This window comes from Mixophyes fleayi, chromosome 1, assembly GCF_038048845.1.
Source record: "Mixophyes fleayi isolate aMixFle1 chromosome 1, aMixFle1.hap1, whole genome shotgun sequence".
Taxonomy (NCBI): Eukaryota; Metazoa; Chordata; class Amphibia; order Anura; family Limnodynastidae; genus Mixophyes; species Mixophyes fleayi.
In genome coordinates this window covers 6,038,552-6,063,260 of record NC_134402.1, presented here as the reverse complement: position 1 = coordinate 6,063,260, position 24,709 = coordinate 6,038,552, and the positions used below count along the sequence as shown (strand labels likewise).

At 41.8% G+C, this 24,709-nt stretch overlaps 1 protein-coding gene and 1 long non-coding RNA gene across 6 annotated transcripts in view; one reads left to right on the top strand and one right to left on the bottom strand.

The window, feature by feature from the left end:
* LOC142101436 (uncharacterized) overlaps nt 1–24,709 on the top strand; it is a 163,266-nt gene that overhangs the window by 12,121 nt on the left and 126,436 nt on the right. For 2 of the 5 annotated variants that reach the window (XM_075186132.1, XM_075185918.1), the window contains exons 2-3: nt 7,343–7,642; nt 23,532–23,621. In XM_075186132.1, the coding sequence (XP_075042233.1) occupies nt 7,343–7,642; nt 23,532–23,621 (390 nt within the window). Of the gene's footprint in view, nt 1–974; nt 1,287–7,342; nt 7,643–23,531; nt 23,622–24,709 lie in introns of those variants that run through there. The other 3 variants (XM_075186066.1, XM_075186022.1, XM_075185988.1) reach the window with 3 other exon arrangements.
* Nucleotides 167–3,979, bottom strand: LOC142101788 (uncharacterized). The gene is made up of 2 exons (XR_012679151.1): nt 808–3,979; nt 167–680 (listed from the first exon to the last, which is right to left on the bottom strand). It is a non-coding gene; the product is annotated as an uncharacterized LOC142101788 (long non-coding RNA).

The following is a 24,709-nucleotide window of genomic DNA, read 5'->3' as shown; positions in this document are numbered from 1 at the left end:
TGGAAACACTCACAATAGAAAAAAATGCTTTATTTAAATAAATGTTTTCTCACCTAAATTTATCAATGAAGGTTTGATAGTAGGATGGGCTTATGTGGTTTATGCATCCAGTTACTCTTTCCATAGAAAATAAAAATAGTTTCAAAGAAAATGCTGTAGACAAATCTTAAATTTAAAATAAGAAAAATGCTTTATTTAAATAACAAAGTTATTATTTTCTTACGAACAGAATCTGCTATTGCCATGATGGAGATCGCAATAGGAGCATTTATCCATTGTAAATTGGCTTCCACAATGCTGCTGTCCCTGGCGCCCCCTTTCTCTCCCCTATGCTCTATCTTCTGGCACATCCTTAGAGGATCCCGGTAACAAAACAATTTTCAGATACATTTTTGTCCTCCTGACACTGGTGAAGGTCACCATTGCTCCAGGCTTGTCGTGGAACCCACCCGACTTACAAAAGTGGCGAACTCTGGTGAGCGATACATGTGCACCAATAGACATGCCAATCATAAATATCATCAGATCTCGCTGATATACTTCCAGATACAGGATACCCACTGGTGCTCCAGAACATCACCAGTCTATTGACTAGTCTCTCTGGCTCAGTCTGGATTTGGACCCCTAGATGGCCCGATCTTGTACATCCGTCCCCCAAGTTGTTGACCTGAGTCCGGTCACTGTGGATATAAGTAACAACCTCTTTAAAAATCGGTTACTAAGCACTTTTTATCTCAAAATGTTTATATATGTCTGTTCATTGCGTACTTGCTCTGTTACATCACTATCTTATAGGAACATAGATACCTGAGGCTTAGTGGTTAGTGTTTGTAGGTCGAAGTAGTACTAGCTCGTAAATGTACTGGGTTAGTTTCGTTTTACCTTTTGTAGTCTGTGCTGTAGGTTAAAAAAAAAATCTCAATAAAAGCCAAGTGATTCAAAAAAATTAAATAAATAGGCTTTCCCCATCACACACCCAGTTACTAAGAATTTGGCTCAGAGCCCAGAGATGATACATTCGCTGACTGCAGACACAGTGCTGTAGTATGAATGGCAAACACAGGAATCTAACAAACTTTCTCAATAGAAAAGAAGTTAAACTACTAAGGTCGCTCTTAGAGATTCACCCTCACTGTAACTGAGAGACAACCTCTTATCCTCTCAATAGACACATATTGTACCGCAGAGACAACATTTCATCAGATGGGCCCAGACAGTCAGGTGAACACACTCATACTGTAACATGGAGATATTGCTGGTCTTATTCCTGCTGGACGCAGTGTCAGGTGAGAGCATCCTTATTATACTATTATATTGTAGTTATATCACCTTCTCTTCTCACTTCTATGACTCAGTTGTAATAATTTGATTCACACATTTCACTTATTTCCTTTTTGTTCATGCGGTGACGTTTCATCATTTTGAAGCAGCTACGGTGCATGTAAATATAAGGTGAAGGATTGGAGTCACATTTTGCTGCTTCTGATTATTTTCAATATCATCCCCATTGCATACATTGACCCTCTCTTTTCTCCTATCACTAGTCTTGTGATACACGACCATAGAGCTTCCTGCCCCCTATAAACAGCTACTCCCCCCCCTACAAACTGACATCACTCCTCAAAGTCACATAATACCTTGTAGCGTTTATTGAAAACCTAACACTCAAATTAAAAGGGGGGGGGGCATTACGGCAAATCAATGCCCCAAAGGTCAGGGATACTATGCCCATATTTCAATGTTACCCCTCTGTTATAATCAGTCTTGTTTTATTACTATGTTGTTCCCAATTTTAAAGCACTACGGAATATGCTGCATAAATAAAAGTTTATAATAATAATAATAATAATAGTAAATAAATTGTATACATTTCGGGCCTGAATCATTAAGGAAAGTAATACAAAAAAATTAGTATGTTTTCTGCTGGACAAAACCATGTTACAATGCAAGGGGTGCACATTAGTTTATTGTTTTGCACACAAGTTAAATACTGGCCGTGTTTTCATGTAGCACACAAATACTTGATAGATTTATTTTTTACACTGAAATTTAAAGTTGATTTAGGACATGTCCTACCCCAACTATAAATCTGTTCCCACATTTTAAATTTACCTCCCCCTCCAATGCAACATGGTTTTGCCAAGGTGCAAAGTTAATCATTTATTTTACTTTACTTTCTTCAAAGAATCAGGCCCTTCATGTATATCTATTGCCTATGCATGTATAGCGTATATGTGGGCGCCCATGAGACGTGCACTGAAACAGGGGAGCTGGTGACAAGTCCGGTCATGTCTGGGTACTGTGTTCCCTAATGAATGTGATATAACGACCACAATCATCGCATGGTTCCAGCAATACAACATAGGTGTTTGAAAGGTGCACAGAAAAGGAAAGCCTGTTGACATTACCTTCTGTCGCCATCTAGTGGTCGATCCATGACAATGTTTTGTCCACAGGACAGACTGCTGTACAAGAAACTAACAGAATTTAATCATTTCAAATGCACATTTCAAGGTGCAGTCTACTGCCCGATCCTGCTAGAAACCACCATAAACTATAACTGAGTCTATGGGTATGCAAAGGCAGAATTATCAGAAAAGGTGCACAGTGCATATGTGTAAACGTAACTGTCTCTATTACGTGTGTCCTCAAAGTGAGAGGACACAGGGACTCTGTGTGTGTATATTACATGTGTCCAGAGAATCAGGGGACATACTGTCTGTATTACGTCTTTCCTGAGAGTGAGGGGACATCTGGACTGTCAGTATTACATGTGTCCAGAGAGTGAGGGGACACCGTGACTGTCTGTATTACATGTGTCCTGAGAGAGAGGGGACACCGGGACGGTCAGTATTACATGTGTCCAGAGAGTGAGGGGACACCGGGACTGTCTGTATTACATGTGTACTGAGAGTGAGGGGACACCGGGACTGTCTGTATTACATGTGTCCTGAGAGAGAGGGGACACCGGGACGGTCAATATTACATGTGTCCAGAGAGTGAGGGGACATGGGTATTGCATGTTGCACTTTTATGTGAGTGAAGCTGTATTCTACACGGGGCAAAGTGCTTCTATAAATGTGTTTCTCTACAGAATACATCTGAAAGGTACAAGATACATTCCACTAAAAGTACAGGAGAAGGCCTGGTCTCTGCCTGTGCTGGTGCAAAAGTCCAAGTATGTCTGTATGCCCCTCCACATAGCAAAGAACGCCATTAAAAATTGCTCCCTGTCCACTGTTTATTTCTTCATAATCTCACTCCATAAAATTAAATATACTATTTGCACTAGTGCACCTACACCCTACTTAGTGAGGACGTCCTCATTCCACTCAATACCTCCCATCAGCCACCGCAATGTTCTGCTTCTACGCACTCGTCGCAGTTTTGCTTCACAAATCTATGCACTTTTGCAGAAATCTAGATGAAAGTCCAGGGGCGTGGCTTTTGTGGTATGAGAATGAGGCCCTCTGTGGGACATCTGAGTGTCTCCCAGCCAATAGTTAAAAGAGTAAGCAAAATTGATGGAAGGTAAAGATTCTGGAAAATAAGTGTTGACCTCCAGGTCAGTTATCTAGCACAAGAAGAAACAGGGTAGTATCCAGATGGTCAGCAGAAGGCGGCACAGTGTAGTATCTAGATGGTCAGCACAAGGTGGCACAGTGTAGTATCTAGATGGTCAGCAGAAGGCGGCACAGTGTAGAATCTAGATGTCAGCAGAAGGAGACACAATGTAGTTTCTAGATGATCAGAAGAAGGCGGCACAGTGTAGTATCTAGATGTCAGCAGAAGGCACAATGTAGTATCCAGATGGTCAGCTGAAGTGAGATCCAGACTTGTAGTTTTCTTACACCAGCTGTGAGATAAACCCCTTGATATATCCATAGTGCAGTGTCCTGGTCACCGTATCTGGTGCTCCATAGCTACAGGAAGAAATGGGCAGCCAGACGGAATTTGTAGAAGCTGTTTATATTCCTTGCTACTTCCTCATTCTTGAGTAACTGACGTTGTTTGGGAAGGTCCACATACCTTAAGCATAGAAAAAAACCACACCCCAAACAACTGTGTCTTAGGGAATTTAGACTGTAAGATCCATTGGGGCAGTAACTGGTGTGAATGATTCTATAGAATAGCAGCTGAGCACACACAAGATGGCTGGCTCACCCTCTGCAAGACTGTAAAGTGCTTTGAGCCCTATTGGGAGACTCCATGCACCTGTCTTTCCAGGACGGAGAAGGATTAATTTATCTTGAGGGTGAGTGGGGAGGGATCTGGTACTGCTAACCAAATACCCCCATCTGTTTAGGTAAGAAGTGCCATTAGTTGTATTCACCCCAGAGCTGCTGCAGGGTTCTGGGAGACACAATGGGAGTTCACGATCACAGATCTCCTCAGCAGTATTTACTGCTGGGATAGTGTTTAAGCAAAAAGATGGGTCTTGGGGGTTACTGAAGTGAGTGGAGCTGATAGTGGTGCCCAAATTCTCAAAATAAAAAAAATTGTACACAGAATGTAGTTGGAATTATGTAAAAACCAATTGCTCAACATAACCAAATACTTTTCCAGTGAATGACAGGTAGGGTGGAGTGAATTGGTGCCATATAATTGATATGTACCCCAAAAACACCCAAAATTCGTATATACTCCCAGGATCAGCTTTTGCATATATGGGACTCTGTAGTGTCCATTTCATGCCCCTCCCCCCCCATCCCACTGGCGAGGGTGTGGCTATTGCCATAGAGGTGCCCTAAATAGCCCAACCCCACTCGCTTTTGATCAAAGCCCCACCCACTTCCTCGTAATGTTTTTTTGTGATACAAGAATTGTACTTCTCTACCTTACTCGGGACAGGTCTTACCTTGCTGAAGTTTGTTGGGAGAAAGGGGAGTTTCAGGCAACATATTTTTGGGGCTTTTTGTCACGTAGATCATTTTTTTGAGATGTTACTTCCAGTACATGTAATCATTTGAGGATAAATGAATGCAGATTAAACAAAAAATCATTCATTTTGGTGGTGCTAGTTCCTTTGTACATGTTGTGGCAGAGTAAGGGGCCCTGCTTACGCCTGCAGAAGGGTGGATCGTGCAGAGTTCTTGCACAGAAGAGATTAAATGAGGACTCTTGCAGTGTTAGATGCCATTTATTAACCTATCTCCTGTGCATAAAGCCCTGTCTCCCAGCTCATTCAGTAATCTGACACTGAACTTGTAGCTGTCACTTGTAACTGGTCAAAAAGAGTAAACTATGCAAAGCGCTACGGAATATGTTGGCGCTATATAAATAAATGATGATGATGATGTTGCATGGAACCGAAAATTTGTTATTGCATTTGATCTTGGAAAACCGATCCAGTGAGGTGATTCTCTGTAGTGCTGTCTGGTGAGAGTCCTCAAATAAGTGAAATTGGGTAAAAAGGTTACAAGAAATGAAACATAAAAAAAGTTAGTCCAGAGCTCAAACAGTAGGAGAATTTTGTGCACAATATAGCTACATTGGGATAAGCTCACCAGCCGTGTCAGAGCATCTCCTGTTGGTGAGACTCTAGCAAGTTTAGCAACAAGTGTAATCAGGATGTTACATTTAAAACCTTCCTGAGTCTCCATTTTCAAAGTCTAAAGCAACCTATGAAGGGAGGAGTCTGACTCCCAAAAAACATATTAGAATCAGTAAAACCAAGGTGCGCTCCTTAAAATTAATGAAATGTGTACAAGTGAATAAAATCATTAGAGAAAGTACAGCCAGGACAATTAAGACCACTGTGTATGTGAGAACAAAAGAAAAGCTAGTGAGGCAATCTGAAACAAATAATGTATAAATCACCAGGGGCTAGATTTACTAAGCTGCGGGTTTGAAAAAGTGGGGATGTTGCCTATAGCAACCAATCAGATTCTAGCTTTCATTTATTTAGTACCTTCTACAAAATGATAGCTATGATCTGATTGGTTGCTATAGGCAACATCCCCACTTTTTCAAACCCGCAGCTTAGTAAATCTAGCCCTATGTGTCTGCAGATATATAAGTAGGAGAAATTATTGTTTCACAAATCTTTCTGACCTCCATTTGCCCACTGAAGAGTACAGAGACACCGGTGAAACGCATTTATAACATCCGACAACTCGTGATTACTTATCTCTCTTATTTCAGTCACTATTATATTTTCTAACTAATTATAAAAATGTTTTCCTTTAATCTATTTTGTTGTTTTCACTTCCCATGGAACTCACTTATTTGATAAAAATCACCAGACAACACAACAGAAGTTTATGATGCAGAACTAGCGCACCAAGATCAAAAGTGTTATTTCTAATTTCCCCCACATTACATTAATACTCCACCATCACCATGACAATAATCTACAATGCACACACTTGAATTCTTAGGACCTCTGCACCAACCCCAGGTGTGATGAAGGATAGAGGGGAGCAGGACCATGTGAAGGGGGGGTAAGAGGAGAAACAATGGTAAAAAGGTGAGCTAGTCAGACCATCAGCCAGGAGTAGCTATGTACCCTGTCTGACAACATAGGCATCCTGTCCTAGGCTGACAGATAGGGAGTTGAGCCTGTCAGGGGAAAGATTTGATCTGTCAGGTGTAGGACATTAATACAGTGGCTGTCCCTGGAGAGGGACCAGTCACAACGATGGACACAAATATCAGGGTCGGTCCCCTCCCCCAAATTAGTTAGCAAATAAATGAAACATGGGGGAGTATAATGGAAAAAATAAGTAAAAACTTTTCTCAGATGGCCCCATGATGTCATAGAGGTTGTGGTCTTCTGGGGAAATCTCCAGGTGAGCCTTATGGCCAATCTGCCCCTCTTTAAATGGATTTATACTAAGGACCTGATTTAGAGTTGGATAAAAGTCTATTTGTGCCATGTAAAAATGGGCATTGTGTAAAATTGTCACACTTAGCATGTGCATAAATGTCCCCCGTATTTGTAGTTGAGCGGCTCTTATCCGTCTCGTTCTTGCAAAGACAGATTGGGGATGTTCACGTTTCATCACAGTACAATGGAGCGTAGAGACGCAGGACAGCCACACTCCACATTTATGCTTTATACACATCTCTATGATACACCTGATAGACCTGATGCAATTTTATATGATTATCACAGCCTAGTTTTTGTACTGGATGTAACTATACGCTAGAAGTTGCATCAGATGTGTGTAGCTTGAAATACAGATATAGAAATGTAAGAGTATGGATGGATAATTCTGTGTACGTGACTTTAAACAGAATTACTTTCCATGATGTAACAATGTACAAGTCAGTACAACCTAGAATACAAGAATGGTCTCTTGTAACCGCCATATTTTTTGTCTTCCCTTTACACACTCAGAAGTGGTCGGTCAGGGAATCAGCTCTATGGTCGGCTCTGATTTCCACATGTACATGAAGGAGTTATGTAATTCCATCCTATTTGACGTTTACACTGAGGGTCGGCAGATTGGGACATGTCATGGTAAACTACAAGGCCTAAACGGTTACCAGGATCGTCTGATGTTCTCCCAAGAAAAATGTACAGTTATACTGAAGAATTGGTCATTGTTGGATGGTCAGACTTTTACCATTACCGATCGATCCCATGAAGATGACGTACCCAGGGCTCATAGTAAGAACTTCACTGTCATCATGCCTGGTGAGTACATCAACACTGCTGGGTATTTTTTTGTTACAGAATTCAAAATGAAGATGATGTGTGTATGTACTATAATAATTGAGATATATCAAATTATATATAATGGCTATTTTAAGTGCTTTTGCAAATTTAAACTTTAATAACTTTGGACGTACAGATTATGAAAGCCGTACAGTCTGACTTTTTTAACCTTCCACACAAATTTAAAATAAAATCATATTTTTCACAACATACAGTTGCCCTTTTCTTCTACTGGCGGCATTTTGAATCAGCTGAAGAACCTGAAAAGAATTATAATTTAATTAGACCAAAATTAAAAACACTAGTTCATAGGGGGTTGTGCAGTTGACTGCCATGTGCCGCCGGACATCACCGTGATATCCGGCTGTGCACATTGATGGCAATTACAGTGAGGAATCTCAGCTCAATTTTCCTCGCACCTTTAGAATTTTCAGCCTCAACATTAGCGCAATCTGTCTCCGTGGACTGTACCTGAGACACATCGCACTGAATTCAATCTCCCCCATAAAATGTTATGAATTTCACGTTTCACATGTAGTTTACAGTATGTTTCTATCAGATGTACATCCAAAGCTATTAAAGTTTAACGTTGCACAAGCACTTTATAACCACCCTGTATAATATGTATATACATATTGTGACAAAAGCACTGGGGAACTGATTGGCGGGAGTTATATATGTCCCAGTTCTTCTGTCCTATGTGTTCTAAATCTCCAGGGAAATTGTTTGTGTTTGGTGAAAGCGCTTCCCAAATATCCCGTCGGCTGCAGGAAGAGCCACTGTAGGGCTCCAGTCATTAGGCTCATTTCAGGTCTTCCAGCTTCCCAGACACTTGCTGGCTGATTAGAAAATTGCACCTTTGAGGTATAGTTAAAAGGCTGTGAGTAAGTTCTATTATTTTGTGTGTGTGGGACTCTAGGTCCTTCCACCTTAGAGAGAGAATTCTTTATTATGTTAGTTACTGCCAGGCAGGCTAGGATTTATGTTATGTTTTGTTTATTTTTAGGCTGCTAATTGAAGCTAGCTGCGGCTACTTGTACTGAGGCACTGGGCTGGTGTGAGGGTCGGATTAACCCAAGGTCTAACTGGGCTACAGCCCAGGGGCCTCGGGCATCCAAGGGGCCCTTCAAAGGCCTCAGCAGCATTATTGATCGGTCCGGGGGCAGAGGCGCCCCGGCCGATCAATGCTGCTGAGCACTGTCACTGCAGTCAATCGTCCCCAGCGCTCAGTAATCTGCTTACTGAGGAGATCACGCACTCTCGCAAGATCTCCTCAGTAAGGAGCTTACAGGACGCCGTGGAAGGAGGACTGCAGTGGAAGGTAAGCGATGGGAGGGGGGCTCACGGCAGTGGGCGGCTCACATTGGGGGCCTCACGGGGGAATGAAGGACCCCTTAGCCCAGGGGCCTCTATTCTCTTAATCTGGCCCTGCCTGGTGTGCTATTAAATGGCTGCTGCATGGAAAGTGCTGCCGTTTACCCAAACTAAGGCACCTCGAACCTGATCTTGCGACTATATATAAGACACAAGGCTTTGGAAGTCACGTCATGGTTATTGCCTTGTACAAGAACAAGCCTAGACCATAATAGTCAGTAGGGGGTTTAGGTAGCAATAAGGATATTTTAGCATTAGACTGTTATAGGGAATTGTGGGTTATACTGTGATCTCAGTAACTGATCTCTGCACTGTTTACTAAACAGACAGAATACATAGGGGTCAATTTAAAAAATGTGCAATGAATCGTACAAACAGAGAAAACTGCAGTTTCATCACATCACATCTCATCCCATTATTTATGTTGGTTCAATGCAGAAAAAGTCATGGATTTCTCCTGCCATAACCCATATAATGCTGTTGAATGTAGATCCCATATATTAATATGGGGACTGCAAATCTATCCAATTTACAAAACTTTGCTTTTGTCAACTAAGCTTAACGTTCTGCCATTTCAGGGTGGCATTAGGCACCCGATCTTGCAGATACCACTACAGACTTTTGCATACATTGAACTGCACATGACCGGATATTTTACCAGCACATGTGCAGATGATCATCAGGAAGTAGGGAGGATTTCGTAGCACCATCGCAGCAGTGATAGGACGCATTGCATCGCAAACAAGGTAAATGTTAGCAAATACCTGCGATACAACATTATGCAACTCAGCTTTATCTGCAACACATAATGCTGCCTATCATAGTTCATAGAGCATAAATAATAAATAGCTTCCATTACACCAGGCCCTATGTGTGTGTAGTTTGTATGTGCTCCCCTTGATTGCATGGTCTTCCTCCTGGTGCTCTGGTTTGCTCCCACAATCCAAAAACAAACTGGTAGGTTAATTGGCTTCTGAAAAAACAGACCATAGTGTTTGTGTGTGTTGTACGGAATTTAGATCATAAGCTCCAATGAGGCAGGTACTGATGTGAATGATAACAGTGCCGCATAATTGATTGGCATTGTGACAGGATGGACCGCCTATGCCACTCTGTCTGTTGTTGCTGGGAACCGGCTGGGCTTACTTTACCACCGTTCCCTTTCGTTACACCAAATGCGCCCTCTTGCCACAGAAGGAGGGGCTTATAATGCTGCCACCACTGAGCTCCTTTATGGCGCTCAGAACCATGGGCCTGATTCATCAAGTTACGCAAACTCATGTTTCATACTTTGAGTGACGCAAAGCCTTATATTCGCGTTGGAGTTTGAGATTGAGTTGACTTTGAGTGCCGTATCTGCTCTGTTTGCGCTGGGTATGTGGTGTTTTACGTAGCTCAAGTCCCATTTAGCAGATGCGTATGAGTTTGCGTACCTTGATGAATCAGGCCCCATGTTCCTTCTGGGTAACTGTCACTGCTAGACCTCTTACTATGGATCCGGGATGCTGTGGATGGATCCTCCCTGGCCTATCACACTGACCAGAGCTGCAGGTAGCAGGCAGAGCGGTGGTACTGGAAAAGCTTGGGTCCAAACCTCAGCCGGAGCACGGATTAGATTTAGGGTCTAATCGGCAGGTCACAGGATTACAGTGATATTGAAGAAGTTGTCAAGCAGGTCTTTGAAGCAGAATGCTGTTTATTGCTCAAGTGTCCTGACAAGGACAGTCCCACTGATTAAAGGTATCAGTGGTCAGGTCAGATGGAACATAAGAATGATACATTACATGCTCACACAGCTCATCTTTTATACAGTCCCGAAATAGTCTATTTTTAGAATCAGGCTGTATTTTATTTACACAAACATGGATTTACATGCTTTTCAAAGCCACTAATATTTATACTTAGCTATGAAATTCTTAAAAACCTTGCTGTGATTTCCTGAAACTTATTTCAGAGGCAGGAGACTCACTAGCAAATCAAAAGGTCTGACTGGCATGAATACTTCAGACAGTCGCCGAATACACATTTCCACAGAACAACAAAAAGACCCACAACAAGCCACTTCCTCTAATCACAACACACCAAAGGCTTGGTAAACACAGGCTCATTGTGTCAGATATATGCATCAGAATTAGGCATATCCTATAGCAAGGTTAAACAAGAGACAAATTACTTCCCCTGGTCTCAGAAATAACTATTTCCTATCTCACAATATACACAATATCAAAAATAAGTGCACGTGCACTTATATAAATGCCCTGCGCTATTTGCTTTAAATAACTTTATGCCAAAAGTTATTTAATAGGGATCCAGTCACAGGCACTAAATAAAGTATATATTGGAGATGTTCACTGACTACCGTCTTTTAGTTTTGGATTTGGATTAATTTTGTGTTTTGGTTTTGTCAGAACCGCCCTCGCATGTTTTAGTTTTGGTTTTGGATCTGTATTTTTTAGAAAAATAGCTAATATATGCTAAAATCACATAATTTTGTTCTTTTTTTGTTCTTACATTATTATTAACCTCAATAACACAAATTTTAAGTCATTTCCAGTCAATTTTGACCACCTCACAGGTCACAATATTATTTTTATCCACTTTCGGACAAATACTTCAGTGACCTGGCTGGATGCTAAGCGACAGAGCAATGACACAAACACACAGCAGTTCATAGCACATCTAGGAAACATTGCCACACAGCAGTGTCAGAGAAGAAAAGTGGTGCAAGATGGAATTGTCCTTAGGCCCTCCCAACCACCCTTATGTAAGATATTGAAAAAGACATGTCCATTTTTACAAAGCAAGCACTCCATCAACAAGGAGTGCCACTTTTGTGGCTGAAGTGCTTGGTTTGTTTAGGCCCCCACAAAACAAGCTACTAATAGATAGCTTAGCTGCCTTAAGCCCAACAGTGCCGTCAATGAACTCTACATTATTAAACCATGTCTGCTCGTGCTGCATCTTTAATCTCCTTCTCCTCTGTGGATACCTACCTCCGGGAATGGATATTACAACTGGAGTGGCATTACATCTGCTACAGACAGACTGTGATACTGAACATGTGGGCAGCATGGAATCCGTCATGTTGGAATACACTGCATTGAACAGAGATTTAAACCAATACATAGACACAGTTGAGGAGACCGTACGTAAATTAAAACATGACCCACCGGATGAGATCCCAGATGAGATCCCAGATTTAAGAGAGCTTGTACATGAGAGATACACTGCACTTCAGAAGAATAATACAGAGGAGTCCTGAGGCCCGGAGGCAGGGCGATAAATATGTCCAGTTTAAAGAACAGCTAAGAGACCTGAGAAAACAAATGGGTGGGTCACCAGCCCCTGCAAACGAAGATTTGGATGATGAAGACGAGGAGATCGCCGTCACCCAGAGTACTCCTATAACACAGTTGGAGATGGTGAACCCAGTGAAAAACAAAGTATGTTGTCACACGTACGTGAGAGAAGCAATTGAAAGGCTGATTGAAAGCAAAATTCAGCACTTATAGCACATGTAGGTAACATTAGCACACAGCAGTAGCTGAAAGAAAAAGTGGTGTAAGATGGAATTGTCCTTGGAACTTCCCACCCACCCTTATAATGGATCTTAAAAAGAACATGCACACTTTAACAAACCAAACACGTCAGAGACAAGGAGTGTCACTTTTGTGGCTGAAGGGCTTGGTGTGTTTGGGCCTTCCACAAAACAAGGTAACAATTGGCTTAAGGCAGCTAAGGTAACAGTGCTGTCAATGAACTCTACAGTGAAAAGATGTTGTTGTCATCATCTTCAGCCTCATCCTCACCCTCATCAGTGTGTACATTATCCTCACACAATATTATTTCAACCCTGCAGGAAACCACCATTACAGAAGACTCTGTAACATAAATGTCAAAAGCAAAAATGTACAACAAATGTTTTTACCTTTTTAAAGAAAAAAACACATCTTTAATAAAGGTGAAAATTTACTGTAGAAAAACATAAAATTTCCAACATATCATTTTACCCAAATATTTATAAGCATTCCAGCAACAGCTAGCTTCCTTCTCTCAGCTAGATCCCAGCACCTGCAAACTACATTGTCATCATCCTCACTCTCATCAGTGTGTATATCATCATCACTCAATACTAACTAATCCTGGCTGGAATACACCATTACAGTAGCCTCTGTACTTTGATCAAAATGCCAGTAAAGGCCTTCCTCGGGAAAATTGTAGTTAATTTTACAACAGAGCTAACTGAGCTGAACAAATGTCAAAATGTTCTGCTGAATAATCACCATCATCCTTGGGTCTCTTAGAAAAGATTAGTTTTTTCCTAGCAGCAGTAGCCTGAGAAACTGAAGGAGGGGGTGCCATCATGTCAGGTATCACTTCAGCTGTCAACTTGCTCACCAGGAGCTCATTGCATCTCTTGTGATCTGGGACAGTGAGAAATAAAGAGAAGACATAGCTCTTAAACCTAGGATCAAGCGTAGTCGCCAAAATGTAGTGATACGATTTCCAGAAGTTGATAACTCTTCGATTCTGGAGAAGCAATTTAAGTACTTCATCTACAAGTCCAACATACTTAGCGTAATTTCTTTGGTTCATCTCCTCCTTCAATTTTTCAATGTGCTTTTCCAAAGTCTAATTAAGGGAATAACTTTGCTCAAGCAGCGTCTGAACTCAGTTCACAGGTGACTACTTAGAATCGTTTCAGCACCTTGCACAATACGGTAAGTACTCTCCACTGCGCTGGACAAAAATATATTCCCCCTCCTTTCCCAATGTCATGGCTTGTGGAAAAAGCGTGGATGGCTTCTCGCTGTTCCTCCATCCTTACAAGCAAGTGTTGAATTCCACCTTGTCACCACCTCTTGCTTCAGTTGGTGGCACGGCAAAATAAATTGCCTTGCAGCTGCTCCAATTTCCTACATGCTGTTGCAAAATGCCGAGAATGTCCGAATTTTTTCGGGCCACAGACAGCATCTCCTGCACATCCCTGTCATTTTTCAAAAAGCTCTGTACCACCAAGTAGATTGTGTGAACAAAACAGCGAAATGTGTTGGATTTCACCCAGCTGTAATGCTCTCACAATATTGGAAGCGGGAATAGCCATGACTAAGCCGATTACGGCGAAACGTACGTCGGGCCACGTGTGACGCGTGACGTCACACACCCGGAAGTGTGAAGCCGGTCAGCAGAGTTAGCCGCGATCGTGTCACACTCTATCTAATGTTCTAATGTTACAATTTTGAATCAAGTAGTGCGCTCTGTTTAGGGCTATAGCACCAGGGTAATTCTGTCTGACAACAAGAGGAGGATTGAGGTTCCTCATATCGCTAGTCAGACCCTTATCAGCCACATCTTCATAGGCTGAATTGACTTAATTTCCTATGTAGCAGATATGTGTTAGAAAGAAATCCTCTGTGGTCATGCCCTAGTTAATCCCTCTCCTCTATACACAGTATGAGAGGATACTAGGTTAGAGCACCAAGGTTTTGGAACTATATATACATTTATTTAAAGTTCCTTTGTATGTCTATGTCAGATTACTATACCTGAGTGTTTTTGATAAATTATAAACCCTACTAGTGCATTCCTACACTACAATCATCTAATTCAGAGTGGACACATTTGCTGGTTATATGAGATATACTATGTATCGATGAATATAGGGAATATAATTGAATCCCAATAAATTGTGTTATTTTTGAATCTCATTGATATAATGTCCATAATTATGGGCAGTATTCCCAGCAAATTATAAGTGTCACAATTTTGTGACCACCGGCTTCCCGGAAGGGTATTTTTAATTACTTCTATCACTTATCTTTAATTTTCATCACTCCTATATTTTAATATTCGCCGACTGTGATGTTATCTGACATATTTATTTTTAATAAATCTTCAATAAAATTTGTTTTTAAATACTTTTCAAGGGACTGGAGTGCCTCAATTTACAATCTCTTTAGGTGACTCTTCTCACCATTTTTTTCCCGGTTGGTGATTAGGGCCAGCTGCCTAAAACATATGACTTGAAATTAGTGTTATTGAGGTTAATAATGTAGGGGGGGGGGGAAAGCAAAAATATGTGATTTTAGCAAAACAAAATAGGGATTTTAGGAAAGAAATCCAAAACCAAAACATGCAAGGGTGGTTTTGTCAAAACCAAAACACAAAGTTAATCCAGGTCCAAAACCAGAACACGGGGGTCAGTGAACATCTCTACATTTAACCAGGTGTCACAGAACCAGGTGTTGTCGGTGTGGCTTTACAAACACTACAAATGTCTAGACAACTGTTGTCAGGATTGGGTAAAAATAATTTCACATATAAGAGGTGTGTTTTTTGGTCTTATGCCCAGGCATGAAAATGGGCTTCATCTTATCACTGGCAAGAACTGCTTCAACTGGTGCAGGACTTACACAAACAACATTGTCATCAACATCCTCATTAGCGCCGTCGTCAGCTACACAAATATCCCCCTGATCCTGTTGCAAATACGAAGTGGTATCCTACATTTGTGTATCACCGGCTACACCAAGAGGCATACCGCTGACAACCTGTTTGAAAAACTAAGGGATGTCATTGCAACTTTGCTTATCCCACATGGACTCTCCTGAGGTTATGTCATTTGTGATAATGCCACCAATATTATGAGAGCATTACAGCGGGAAGAATTCCATCACACTCCTTCCTTTGCTCACACAATCAAATTGGTGGTGCAAAACTTTTTAAAAAATGACAGTGATATGCTGTGTCCCTAAATAATTTGGGTCATTTTCGGCATTCTGCAACAGCATGTAGGAGATTGCAGCTGCTGCAAAAAGAATAAAATTTGAGGGGAATGTACTTTAGTCCAGCACAGTGGAGAATACTTTCTGTGCTGTGCAAGGTGCTGAAACCACTCTAAGTATTCACCTGTGAAGTGAGTTCAGACACTCTTAGCTTGAGTCAAGTGATTCCCCTAATTAGAGCATTGGAAAAGCATATAGAGAAATTGAAGGAGGAGATGAAACTAAGCAATTCCATTAACTATGTAGGACTTGTAAATCAAGTACTTTATTCGCTTCACCAGGATACGAGAGTTAGACATCTTGAAATCGGATCAGTGCATTTTGGCAACTGTGCATGATCCTAGGTTTAAGAGCTATGTCTTCTCTTTTTTCCAATTGACCCAGATCTCAACAGATGCAATGAGCTCCTGGTCAGCAAGCTGACAGCTCAAGTGGTGCATGACACAATGACTCATCCTCCCTCAGTTTCTTTGGCAACTGTTGCTAGGAAATAACTTAGCTTTCCCAAGATACCCAGTGGTGATGCAGATGAGTCAGCACAACATTTTGACATTTTATCTGGTCTAAAGAATTGGCCAAAAATTGTGACAGTTCTGTTGTAAAATGAACTACAATTTCCACTGGGAATACCATTACCGGCAATTACATCAAAGTACAGAGACTTATGTAATGGTGGATTCCTACGGGGATGAATTAGTATTCTGTGAGGAAGATGTATACACTGATGATGATGAGGGTGAGGATGATGACAGTGTAGATTGCAGGTGCTGTGATCTAGCTGAGAGAAGGGAGCTAGCTGATGCTGCTATGATTGTTAATATTTTGGGTAGAATTGCATGTTGGCAATTTTATGTTTTTCTATAGTAAACTTTCACCTTTATTAGAGAGGTTTTTTTTCTTTAAACAGGTACAGGCTTTTTTTTTACATTTTTGTTTTCCAGACTTAAAAGCACTGGGCACTTGAAAATAGGCTTAGCACATGACGTAGAGTGATTAGAATCATCATGACTGAGACTGGAGAGTGACAAAAACAGTGTTACCCCTGTTTCTGTATGAGAAACGGCACTGAGACTGGAGAGTGACAAAAACAATGTTACTGAAGACTGGAGAGTGGCAAGAACTCTGGCACCCCTCCTGTTTCTGTATGAGCAATGGGCCTCTCTTGTTTCTGTGTGAGCTATAACTCAGTAGAATGTCACAGGAGACTTTTAAGAACACTGCTACCCCTCCTCTTTCTGTTTTAGATATGACGCTGCCCAACTGTACTAAAGACTGCCATGAACCGTGCTACCCCTTTTGTGTCTCTCTGTGAAATGGCGCTGGATCGCCGTGGAGGGCGGTACTTATAGAATCAAAAACTCACGAGATCCGTCGACGAAACGATGACGTTTCGCCTTGTTTTCACTTCCGAGAGCACCCGAAAGTACCAAGCCGGCTCGGCTCGCTATTCGGATCGGCAAACTTCGGGTGGGCTTGGTTCTCGGAAAACTGAGCCCTAATATCTCTAGTATATATACGTGTTTTTGCTTTTTATCTTCTCCTCTTATCTTTTTGTCTGGACCCCTCCTCTTACCTCTCCTTTTACCTCTGATGCCACTGGACTTCTCCTCTTACCTCTTTGTCTGCTAACACTGGACCTCTCTTCTTACCTCTTTGCAGCCGCTGGACCTTTCCTCTTACCTCTTTGCGGCCACTCGATGGACCTCTCCTCTTACCTCTTCCTTTAACAAATAATTATCATAAGACATAAAAATTGTGAAAATACAGGAGAATCGTAATTGTGTTCAGTGTGCATATGTCACAACAAATATGTAGAGATTTTACAAAATCTATGTACTTATCAATGATCAATCACATATATATTGGTTATCAAAATAAAATATATACAGTATATATATATATATTAGAGATGGTCACTGACCCCCATGTTTTGGTTTTGTTTTTGGTTTTGGATCTGGATTACCTTCGTGTTTTGGTTTTGGTTTTGGTTTTGTTTGGTTTTGTTTTGCTATTTTGTTGGAAAATCAATGTTTTTTGGGCATAAAATAACCAAATTTAGTGCTCCACCTGTTTCTTGGATAAGTAATGTAATTGTAAAGCTAATAAATTATCAAAAAAACAGTTTAATTCCTGGTAGGTAGACCTTCATTAATTCTACACACAAACCAGATTGTCTTCCTCTCCATCTATGCATATTGGCAATGCAGCCATCGTCTTTGGATGTATATTACACCCTACACTTAAAGTTAAATATGTAAAGAAATGGACAAAGGCAGTTTGCTTTCTGTCTCTCTAGGCCCCTTTCCAGTTGTAGAAAATACCAAAAAAAATCAGCCGTTATAGACTGTACAATATTATTTGAAATGGACAAAGACAGTTTGTGGTCAGTCTGTGTATGACACCCTACCCACACTGAGAAATTGCCAAAACAGCAGCCTTTCAAGATGGTACGTGATATGGAAATGCCACAAGTCCCTTTCCTCTTTGGGGGTAGATTGCACCCTAGACTTAAATAGAAAGTTTTAAAAAGATGTTATCATCATCATCTGGATCTTCATCCTCACCCTCATCAGTGTGTACATTATCATCACAGACTATCAATTCATAGCCGCTTGAATCCGCCATTAAAGAACAGTCAGTGCTTGGATGTCTTGGACGGTGATAGCCTTCCTCGTGGAAGATGTAGTTCATTTTTATAAACATCATTTTCTCCACATTTTTTGGAAGTAACCTTCTACAGCGATCACTGACTAAGTTCCCGGCTGTACTGAACACTCGTTCAGAGTACACACTGGAGGGTGGGCAGCTTAGGTATTGCAAAGCAAGTTTGTAAATGGGTTTCCAAATGGCCTGCTTTTCCTCCCAGTAAGGAAAGGGACTGTCTGACATTTCCATATCAATTTACCTCTTGAAAGTAATCCTCCACCATCCTTTGCATGTTTATACTCATATTGGATGGAGTTATGGGCAAGGTGACACATTTTTTTGAGAAATCCTTCAAACCAGCCCAGATGTTAAATTGTTCTGGTCTGTCCCCTGTGTCTTCCCTGCTTCTTTTTGGGAAATTTAATTTTTTACAAGCAGCAGCAGCTTGAGAAAGTGAAGAAGGACACGTCGTCAAGCCAAGGCCCAGTTCAGCGGCCAACTTGCTGAGCAATAGCTCCTTGCAAAAGTTCACATCTCGCTCATTTACAAGTAAAGACTCAATGTAGGTCTTAAACCTTGGATAAAGCACAGTGGCCAAAACGTACTGATCCGAGTTCAAGATCTTAATAACTCGAGGATCATTGTGAAACGTATTAAGTACTTGATCGACAAGGCCAACATACTTTGCGGAATTGCTTTCTTTCATCTCCTTCTTCAGTTTCTCAAGCTGCTTTTCCAATAGTCTTATTAAAGGAATGACTTGGCTCAAACTAGCAGAGTCTGCACTCACTTCACACGTCACAACTTCAAATGGTTTCAGCACCTTGCACAGCACTGAAAGGATTCTCCACTGTGCAAGACTGAAATACATCCCCCCTCCTTTCCCAATGTCATGGCTTGTGCAATATCCTTGGATGGCTTTGCGCTGTTCCTCCATCCTCTGAAGCATGTACAGGGTGGAATTCCACCTAGTTACCACCTCTTGCTTAAGTTGGTGGCAGGGCAAGTTAAACTGCTCTTGGAGCTGCTGTAATCTCCTACATGCTGTGGCTGAATGCCTGAAATGGCCTGAAATTTTACGGGCCACCGAAAGCATCTCCTGCACCTCAGGGTTATTTCGTAGGAAACTCTGCACCACCAAATTGATGGTGTGAGCAAAACAGGGAATGTGCTGGAAATCACCAGTCTGTAATGTTCGCACTATATTGTTGTCGTTATCAGAAATCACATATCCTGGGGAGAGTCCAAGTGGTATAAGCCATGTATCAATCACATCTCTTAGTTTGCGTAACAAATTGTCAGCTGTATGCCTGTTAGTGAAGCCAGTAATACAAAGAGTGGCCTGCCTGTGAGAAATGTTACGTAGTGGTGTACATGCTGCTGCTGTTCCTGCTGGTGAAGGTGAATGACCAACCCAGTGGGTTGTCACAGTCATATAGTCTTTGGTTTGGCCACTTCCACTTGTCCACATATCTGTGGTTAAGTGGACAGTGGGCAGAATGGCATTTTTCAGTTCAATCTCTACATTTTTACACACTTTTTGGTATAGTTGTGGAATAGCTTTATGGGAAAAATGGTGTCGCAATGGAATTTGGTAACGCGGACACAAAACCTTAATTAACTGTGAAAAACCAGCTGCGTTTATTGTGGATATTGGACGCAGATCTAACACTAACATGGCAGCCATGGTGTCTGTGACTCGCTTGGCGACTGGGTGACTGCTGTCATATTTGCTTCCCCTAGCAAGTGATTGTTTCACAGTTAATTGCTGAAATGTAGGACTGCTTATTTTCTTGACCTGCCTCTGGGCTGACGATTCACCCCCAGCAGCAGCAACAGCAGCAGCAGGACTAACGCTTTCTTCAGAGGAATCAATTATAGTGCAGGAGTCATCCAGCCTTAATAAGTGGGATGCAGGGCTAACTCCAAGCGCTACTGAGGATATTGATGAGGATGGTGTGGTGGGTGTATTTTGTAGCCGTCGGGATGTTGGTGACCGGAGGGTCCTAGCTGATGATGGAGTGCTGGTATTTTTTTTGGAAGAACTTTCAGCTTTTCCCAACACTTTGCCATAAACTCTAGTGAAATGGCGTAACATGGACGAGGTTCCAAGATGGTTAAGGTCCCTCCCTCGACTGACTGTGGCTTGACATACACTACAAATGGCTATACAATTGTTGTCTGGATTGGGGTAGAAATAATTCCACACATAAGAGGTGGATTTTTTTGTTTTATGGCCTTTTTTTTGTCACGTGCCAGAACTGCTGCCACTGGTGCTGGACTTACACAAACAACATCATTCTCATCAACATCCTCATTAGCACCCTCGTCACCTACACAAATCCCCCTCATCCTCTTCTATTTCCAAAGTGGCATCCTCAATTTGTGTATCACCAGCTACACTCGGGCTGTTCAGGCACACATCAGAAGAACTTCTGAAAGGGCCCCTCTTTATGGGTACACTAACAGAATGCTCACGATTAGACATCCCACTGCTGGATGGACTCTCCACAGGGATTGGTGTCATTTCTGATTCAGAGCAAACATTATCCTCTAATGCCTTACTGTTATCTTGCAGCTCAGCTTTGACGCGTAACAGTAGTTGTGCAGCACTTGTAGGCTCGGTAACATTTTTGGATCTGTCACTAGTAGAGAATGGCGAAGGCCTCATTCTCTCTTTGCCACTGCGTGTGTAGAATGGCATGTTGGCAAAAAAAAATTTATCGGCAGTTAACTTTTCCTCAGTTACACTTCTTTTTCGCTTCAACACGTTAAATTTTTTTTTGGTGTGTGTTTTTTTGCCTGATTTCAAAAGACGGTGTAGTTTGACATCGCCTTTCCCAGATGACGTGCTGGGAACACTACCATCAGGACTGGTGACAGAATCTGGTTGCTCATTTTGCTCATATGTGGACTGCTTTGAATCAATTCTAAGACCAAAGCACTTGTAGTACTACAAATTGTTTTTGACACTGCTGCAAAATAGGACTTTTTGCACAGCCAGATAAATTTCTGCAAAAGAATTGGGGACACCCCAACAGCCAGGGCCGCCATCAGGGGGGTATGGGGGGTACTGTTATACCGGGCCCGGGCTCACCAGGGGGCCCAGTACAACAGCTCAGCAAAGACTTACCTGGGGCCCGCCGCTGGTCTCCGCTATTCTGTCTTCAGCCTGGCTGTCACCGTGACAGCCAGGCACCAGGATCCGATCGCAGGGGTGGAGGAATCATTCCCCCTGCGATCATGTGATCTGTCACAGGCAGAGCACATGATCGCAGGGGGAATGAATTCTCCACCCCTGCGATCGGATCCTGGTGCCTGGCTGTGTGAAGACAGAATAGCGGAGACCAGCGGCGGGCCCCAGGTAAGTATGTGTTGCTCATAGGGGGGGCGCTCATGGGGGGGGGGGCCGGGTGGCATGGGGGCCCGTACTGGGCCCCATTTTTTCTGCAGGCGGCCCTGCCAACAGCAAATGGGAGTGCTAAATATATTATTTTGACACTGCTACAAAATAGGACTTTTTTGACAGCCAGATAAATTTCTGCAAAAGAATGGAGGACACCCCAAAAACAAATGGGAGTGCTAAATATATTTTTTGGACACTGCTGCAAAATAGGACTTTTTTCAAAGCCAGATAAATTTCTGCAAAAGAATGGGGGGCATCCCAAAAACAAATGGGAGTGCTAAATATATTTTTTGGACACTGCTCCAAAATAGGACTTTTTGCACTGCCAGATAAATTTCTGCAAAAGAATGGGGGGCATCCCAAAAACAAATGGGAGTGCTAAATATATTTTTTGGACACTGCTGCAAAATAGGACTTTTTGCACAGCCAGATAAATTTCTGCAAAAGAATGGGGGACACCCCAAAAACAAATAGGAGTGGTAAATATATTTTTTGGATACTGCTGCAAAATAGGACTTTTTGCACAGCCAGATAAATTTTTGTAAAAGAATGGGGGACACCCCAAAAGCACTTGGAGTGCAAAAAATTAACCAGATAGTGCTGTTAGATAAGACTTTCAGCACTTGTAGTGCCAAATATTGAAAAAAAAGACTCCTCTATCCTCCTCTCTTCTCTTCTCTATCAATTGTTATCAGAATTGTTATCAGAATTGTTATCAGAATTGTTCACAGAATTGTAATCAATCAGAATTGTTATCAGAATTGCTATCAGAATTGTTATCAGAATTGTTATCAGAATTGTAATCAGAATTGTTATCAGAAGTGTTATCAGAATTGGATGAAGAATAAGGTATATTCTCTGTCCCTGCTCTAATCAGCCTGTGACTACACCCTGCTCTGTCCCTCTGTCAAATGGCGATGGATTGCTGTGGGGGCTGGTATTTATGCTTTTCAAATCTCGCGAGAACCGAGCTCAGAAAAAAACCGAATACGTCACGATGACATTTGCCTCGATTTCGAATCCGAATGGGCGGGAGAGTACTCGAACAGGCAAAGTTCGGGCGGGTTCGGTTCTTGGGGAACTGAGCCCACCCATCTCTAATATATATATATATATTTATATATATATATATATATATTGCCCATTTATACCACCAGTAATACATAGTAATACCAGAAGTGATGATTTCCTATGTTCTTTGGTCAAGTCTGCAAGTGAGTAGAGACCTGGTGATTTCAGCATATGATCAGACCACTCCTCATCCTCCCCTGATTATCTCACTTATTATCACCACACACCAAGAACATTGACATTATGGTATATATCTCATAACACACCTCCTTCTGAGTATATTTTATTAGTGATGATATTAGTGTCCTGTCTGAGCAGCAGCTATTTATTACCTTGTATGAATTAAGCCCTATACAATGAATTAATAGTTGTCTATTATTTATTAACCTTTACTCATATAGCGCCTTCACACGCCTACATATGAGATTCTCTGGGATGTGGCAGACTAGAAGCTCTGTTAGACTGGGTTCATCACCAAAGTACAGTGGAGGCTGCCCCCACTGCATAAATGTATCTCTTATATATCAGCTCAAAGTGCTGGATGAAGACTCCATATGTTAATGTTTCCTTTTCTTTGTTTTCCCAGATACAATTGCACCAGTGATGGCCAATGATACACTGAAAGACTACACTAGAAATCTTACAAGTCATGATACAGAAGAAAATGGGAAAACAGGTGAGACCCGTGCACAACAATGTATGAGGCTATATGGTAAATCTGGCACTGTCCTCGAGCAGGGAAAGGGTTAAAGCACCGATGGGTGTCGGGACATTTTTCCTTCCATTATATGTCTCTAAATGCATCAGGAATTGTTGAAAAATAATCAGTTACAGACGTTGTGTGTCAGATGATAGTGAGTGCACCTGATTCCCAAATGCCCAGCTATGAAGAAGTTACAATATTGTTCGGGCACTAGTAGTTGATTACTTTTATCAGGAAGGTTTCTTTTATCTCGGTTTATCTTTGGTGGGATCAGTGGCCTGGGTCGCCTTCTGTTGTTCTGACAACATTGTCACTTAAGTAAGTTGTGGTTGGATGTGGTCCATGCCCACTTGGTTCATTGCAGTCAGCTGACAGCATGCTGTACAATGTCCCCCGATGTGTGATGCTATAATCTCTCACATATTGTTTCCTAACGGCACATCAATCAGAAGCTGGTCCATGACCCTGACACAGGACCCTACCCCCAGGTGGAGTATCTAGAACAACTAGGATCTTTCTTCTGACTCTGTGTGCCATAGCTACTTAGACAGATCTCTTGAGATCTCTGTCGTGAAAACATGGAGCTTTACAAGTTTCTTGTCTGAATCCATCCATTCCACTCCTAACACCAGAAAGTCTTCTGACTTCCCTGGCTGTCATAATCTGAGGAACTCAGTGATAATACCATAGGATCCACCTCCACATTTGGTTACACTGGTGGGATGAGTCTGGTTGGCTGTGCATTCTGGAGTCAACCAAGCTGTAGATATCCAAATGATCTGCAATAATAATAAGATAGGATGAATTTAGTCCATTGTACTGTAGTGACCCTCCCAGTGAGTTGAAACCAAGAAGATCATTCACTCACCTTTACCACTAATAACACCGAATTGTCTCCAAGTAGGTATCATCTGCCTCCTCCAGGGTTTGGGGCTTCTGGTCCAGCACCCACTCCTGCACCTTCCGAGAACAACATTTCAGAAACTTTTCCTTTTAACATAAATGCATCAAACCCTCCAACCACAGCCTCTGAACCTTGCAAGCATCCCTAAAAGATTTGC